Source organism: Carica papaya, chromosome 8 (assembly GCF_054855325.1).
Source record: "Carica papaya isolate Zhongbai chromosome 8, ASM5485532v1, whole genome shotgun sequence".
Taxonomy (NCBI): domain Eukaryota; kingdom Viridiplantae; phylum Streptophyta; class Magnoliopsida; order Brassicales; family Caricaceae; genus Carica; species Carica papaya.
The window spans coordinates 379,144-385,203 of NC_142316.1; the positions used below are offsets into that span (position 1 = coordinate 379,144).

Here is a 6,060-nt window from a genome sequence, read left to right on the forward strand (position 1 = left end):
TATGTATAGAAACAAGGTACCAAGATCAAGAAGGAAATTCCCGAAAGGGAATCATGAGTTGGGTCATGGAGGAAGATTCCCTTCCACTAATCAAAAAAATGTAATGAGAAATGAAGGGAAGCCATTGAAGTATATAAATAGTTATATGTATACGTGGATTATAATTATAATTAAGCAAGTGTAACGAAGATGGAGATGGAAGAGGCGCCAACTTATGCAGCATCTATGGCAGTTCCAAATGTTCAAGAAATGGTAAGAAGAGACCCTCTTCATGTTCCCCATAGATATATAAGAAGCGAAGAAGAAAGACCGAAACTTTCTCAACCATCTCATCTTTCTTCTCAAATTCCTGTCATCGACCTATCTCTGCTCGCGATCGGAGATAACGAAGAGCTTAGTAAACTTGATTTGGCTTCACAGTCTTGGGGCTTTTTTCAGGTATTCAATCTTTTTCGTGATAAATAATTTATACATTTAGGTAAGAAAATAATATGCGGAATTAATTTTTATTTATCCGAGACTCGATAGAATTGTAAGTATTTAAGTATAGACTTAGGTTTAATTTCTTTAAAGACGGATCAAGTTTGACGGTATTAATAGTTTGAGAGTGATAAGTATAGTGAATAATGTAATCCACACAGATATTGTATTTTTTCTATCTGTAAGAAATATCTAAGTCATTCAATTCTAAAAAGAAAAAAAAAATTAAATATGAGATTTAGTATGCGTACTTGAAAAAGTTTATCTAACTATCTAATAGTGAGAATTTATTGCAACAAATAAATTTTTTGTTCGTTTTTACCAAAACGAGCTTTGGACCTTTTAGAACACCATGGATTTCACTTTTATAAGACAGATTAATGCCAAGATTAGACATAAAACTTGTAATATATTCCCCTAGTTGTTCTGTATAAACTTGCCAGTAGTTGCATTGTCAGGGTGACCTCTAGCAAATCATTTACGTTGAGCTTAAACTAGTTTGTTAGAGCTTTCTATCCAGCCCAAAAATGTCTATAAAGGTCTCTTAAGCTGGCTCGAGGGTTTAGTTTCTTATAGGCTTCATGGAATCATGAAGTTGATAATTCAATTAATTTGGTAAATTCATGCAGGTGGTGAATCATGGAATAGCAGAAGATTTACTAAATAACATGAAGAAGTTTTCAGTTGAGTTTTTTCAACTCTCGATTGAAGATAAGGAAAAGTATTCAATGCCCTCTGAGGATATACAAGGATATGGACATGCTTATGTTGTTTCAAATGGACAAGTACTAGATTGGTCAGATGCACTCATTTTAGTCGTCCATCCAACTCATTATCGCAAGATTCAATTTTGGCCAGCCAAACCAGATGGATTCAAGTAATTAACTTGTTAGTTATTGATTACTTTTAATCATATAATAGTCAATTTAACATGTTTACATGCATACACGCAGAGAAATTATTGAGTCATACTCCAATGGAATAAGGAAAGTAGCTCAACAACTATTAGTTTCATTCTCGTTGATAATGGGAGTGAAGGAAGATGTTATCCTTGGAATGCATAAACAATTAGTACAAGCTTTACGTATCAACTACTATCCTGCTTGTTCCATGCCAGATCAAGTGTTGGGGATAAGTCCTCACTCTGATACTAGCACCATATCCATACTCATGCAAGATGAAGATGTAACTGGTTTGCAGATTCGACATGATGGAAGTTGGGTTTCAGTTAACCCAATTCCAAATGCTCTAGTCGTCAACATTGGCGATGTGATTGAGGTATATATTTATATAGATCCACGTATATAATTAATGATCTTGATTAGATTAATGGTTAAAAACTTTGCCAATGGTTTCATATCGATGATCATTTGCCACAGATATGGAGTAATGGCAAATACAAAAGTGTCGAACACAGAGCTGTTACGAATGAGAAGATTACAAGAATATCTTATGCATCCTTTTTGTTCCCGCATGATGATGTCGATATTGAACCATTGGATCACATGATAAATTCGCAACGACCCATTAAGATTTACAAGAGAGTCAAATATGGAGAATACTTAAGGAGTTCAATGAAAAGAAAGTTGGAGGGAAAAGTAAACATTGAGATGACAAAATATTGAGTTATATATTTATTAGTATAGTCTATATTATTGTTGGATAGTTTGTGTTCAACGTAAGGATTTCATTTATAATAGAAATCTATTTGAAATAAAGTTCCGAACAGAGAGATGGCAGAATACATATAGAAAATCGACATATATGCGGTTTAGAATTGTTTTTAAATTCTATGTTTAAAGTTTATTTTTGGTTAGAATTCGAATTATGTTTTTTGAGTAGGACTCTAATTTAATTCTGTATTTAAATACCACTTCAAATCAATCAATAAAAGATAGTTCATTCCTCCCAAAAATTTCTGAAGTTTAAGAGAAACAAGAAAATAGAGAACTCCGCATACACATACTCTGTTTTCTTTCCCTTTATCTCTAAACTCTCTCTCTAAAATTACAGCAAAAAATTGTGATAGTTTGTTGATTAAAAATCTACAAGTAGTATCAGAGCTGTATGATCTAAAGGGATCTGTGAGAAGAAATAAAAAAATAAAATACAACATGGCAACAAACCCGACTGGCACACTAAATTCTCCTATATTTATAGGAGAAAATTATCACGTATGAGCAATAATGATGGAGACATACCTGCGAGCCCACAACCTGTGGAAAGTCGTGGAAGACGATGCAGAACCAGCATTATTGAAAGATAATGCAACAATAAACCAACTAAAGAGATATGAAGAATACGTCTCTAAGAAATATCGGGTTCTGTCTTGTTTGCATGCGGCAATATCAGATTCGGTCTTCTCCAGAATAATGAACTTGAGAAACACAAAGCAAGTATGAGACAAGTTGAAGGAGGAATTTGAAGGTGATGAAAGAATCAAGATGATGAAAGTTCTGAATCTGAGAAAGCAATTTGAAACACTGAAGATGGCAGAGGCAGCACCGTAAAGGAGTATGCCTCAAAACTACTTGATATAGTAAACAAGATCAGATTGCTCGGAGAAGACTTCGAAGATAGAAAAGTAGTTGAAAAAATGTTGGTGAGTCTCCTTGTAAGATTCGAGGCAAAAATCTTAGTGATCGAAGAAACGTGTAATCTCAAAACTCTCTTAGTTGCAGAACTATTGGGCAAGCTGCAAACATTGGAGCATAGGACAGCCTTGAGAGAAACAAACTCCACCGAAGGAGCACTAGTAGCTACACAAAGCAGAAGCAAGAATCAAGGCAAAGGAAGAGGAGGAAGAAGAAATCAAGATGATCAAGTCACACGATCAACACAAAATTCAAACAAGCATAACAATAAGCAGCAAAAGGGATTACCAAACTGCAGAATATGTGCTCACAATAACCACCTAGAACAAGACTGCTGGTATAAAGGGAAGAACCCGATCAAGTGTAATTACTGCAAAAAGGGCGGACACGTCGAAAAGGTATGCCGATGGAAGAAAAAATATGAAGTGAACACATCTGTTTCTTCTACTCAAAATCAATTTCAACAAGAATAAATTATACCGAAGAAACCAAAGGAGAAGAGCAGATGTTTATGGCACTCAGCGAGCAATCAGAGGAATTGACACTCACTGGATAATTGACAGTGGATGTACAAGCCACATGTGTAAAAACGAAAGAATATTTTCTTATCTTAACAAGGATACAAAACTCAATATAACTCTAGGTGATGGAAAGGCATTAAGAGCAGGAGGAAAAGGAAGCATCGCAGTAACCGCAAACCAAGGAAAAAGGGTCATACCTGACGTTCTGTATGTGTCTGGCCTGAGGCAAAATCTGTTAAGTGTGAGCCAAATAATTAGAAGGGAATACACCGTGGTCTTCAAGGAAAATTCATGCTCCATAAAAGACTCACATGGGTATGAAATTGCAAACATTCCAATGATCAACAGAAGCTTCACCTTGAAGCTGCAAGGAGCTGAAGAAAAACTAAGCACTACTCAAAACAACACCATTTTATAGCATCGAAGATTTGGACATGTGCATCTTGAAGCCCTCAAGAAGATGAACTCATTAAAATTGAGTCTAGATCTCCCTAAAATCATAGGAGAAAATTGGATATGCCAAATCTGCCAACTTGGGAAGATGCACAGACAACCATTCCCTTCAAAGTCTTCCTGGAGAGCAAATACCAAGCTTGAATTGATCAAAACAGATATTTGTGGTCCTATGAGCACAGAGTCACTAACAAATAATAGGTATTTCATCCTGTTTATTGATGATCACTCCAGAATGACATGGATCTATTTCATAAAAACAAAGAATGAAGCTCTGCAAAAATTCAAGGAGTTCAAAGTTGAAACAGAAGTAGAAAGTGGAATGAAGCTGAAGTGTTTGAGGTCAGATAATGGTATAGAGTTCACTTCAACAGAGTTCAAGGATTTCTGTATTAAAGAATGCATAAAATGACAACTTACAGCCCCCTACTCTCCACAATAAAATGGAGTATTAGAAAGAAAGAACAGAACTGTAGTTGAGATGACAAGAAGCTTACTTAAGGATAAACAGCTACCTCTGCAATTTTGGTGTGAAGCCATAAACACTTCTGTATATCTGTTGAACCGACTTCCCCCTCGGGTTGTTGAGGGAAAGACCTCATATGAATGCTGGAGTGGAAGGAAGTCGGCTACAAGGCATCTACGGGTGTTTGGTTCCATCTGCTACTGTTATGTAGCAAAAGAGAAAAGGAAGAAGCTGGATGACAAAGTAGAAATTTGTATTTTTTTGGGTTATAGTACAGAAACAAAAGGATACAGGGTCTTCAATCCAAAGACTAAAGAAGGGATATGGTAATTGAAGAAACATCTCACTGGAATTGGAAAGATGGAAAAATAATCCCTGATGATATAAGTTATACTTCAAAACAAGCTTAAGAAGAAAATGAAGAAATGACTAATCAAGAGTCAGAAAAATCACCAAATAAAAGGACGAAAAGCTTATATGACATCTATGCTCAATGCAACATTGCTATTGCAGAGCCAACAACTTTTGAAGAAGCTGTTCAACATGAGATTTAGAGAAAAGCTATGGAAGAAGAATTGAACATGATCAAGAAAAATGCCAATTGGTCTCTGATTCCTAAACCAAAAGATAAAAATGCAATCGGAGTTAAATGGATATTCCGGCTCAAAATGAACCCAGACGGCTCAATCAATAAGTACAAAGCACGCCTGGTAGTGAAAGGTTATGCTCAATTGACGGGAGTGAATTTTGGGGAGACATTTGCTCCAGTAGCAAGACATGAAACGATAAGGTTTCTGTTTGCTGTGGCAGCACAAAGAGGTTGACATTTCTTGCACCTTGATGTAAAATCTGCCTTTTTAAATGGTGAATTAGAAGAGGATATATTTGTCCAGAAACCGAGAAGATTTGAAGTAGAAGAGAAGGCTGATTATGTGTATAAATTACATAAAGCACTGTATGGTTTTAAGCAAGCTCCCAGAGCATGGTATGGCAAAATTGATGCATACCTGCTCCACTGTGGGTTTAAAAGAAGCAAGAACGAAGCAACCCTATATGTCAAACACCTAAAGGATGGAAAAATGGTCATCATATCACTGTATGTTGATGATATTCTCATCACTGAAAATGATGAATAAAGAATGGAGAAACTCAGAACACAATTAGAGCAGGAATTCGAGATGTCAAAACTTGGAAGAGCAACCTATTTTTTGGGAATGAAGATCATGCAATCTGAGAAATGGATCTTTATATCACAAAAGAAGTATGCGAAGGAATTGCTCAAAAAATTCAAGCTTGAAAATTGCACAGCCGTATCTACCCCTCTCATACCACATATTAAACTGTCAAAAACTGAAAAAGAAGAAAGGGTGAATGAAAAAGAGTTCAGGAGTAAAATTGGCAGCTTACTCTACCTAACTGCCACTCGACCAGATCTAACTTATGCAACCAGCCTGTTATCTCAGTTTATGAATTCACTAAGACAATCACACATGGCAGCAGTTAAGCATATTCTAAAATATGTAAGAGGAACCACTGATATGGGAAT

At 35.8% G+C, this 6,060-nt stretch overlaps 1 protein-coding gene across 1 annotated transcript; it reads left to right on the forward strand.

Annotated features, from left to right (window-relative positions):
* Window positions 1–37: 37 nt before the first annotated feature.
* On the forward strand, window positions 38–2,317 carry LOC110807533 (protein LATERAL BRANCHING OXIDOREDUCTASE 1-like). Its single transcript, XM_022032677.2, has 4 exons — window positions 38–438; window positions 1,110–1,357; window positions 1,434–1,758; window positions 1,860–2,317. The coding sequence occupies exons 1-4, from the start codon at window positions 190–192 to the stop codon at window positions 2,103–2,105; spliced, it is 1,068 nt and encodes a 355-aa protein (XP_021888369.1). The 5' UTR covers window positions 38–189; the 3' UTR covers window positions 2,106–2,317.
* Window positions 2,318–6,060: the final 3,743 nt, after the last annotated feature.

Coding starts and splice junctions, on each gene's coding strand:
- LOC110807533 (XM_022032677.2), top strand. CDS start 190: ATGGAGATGGAAGAGGCGCCAACTTATGCAGCATCTATGGCAGTTCCA. Junction 1,358..1,433: donor GCCAAACCAGATGGATTCAA/GTAATTAACTTG, acceptor GCATACACGCAG/AGAAATTATTGAGTCATACT. Junction 1,759..1,859: donor ACATTGGCGATGTGATTGAG/GTATATATTTAT, acceptor CATTTGCCACAG/ATATGGAGTAATGGCAAATA.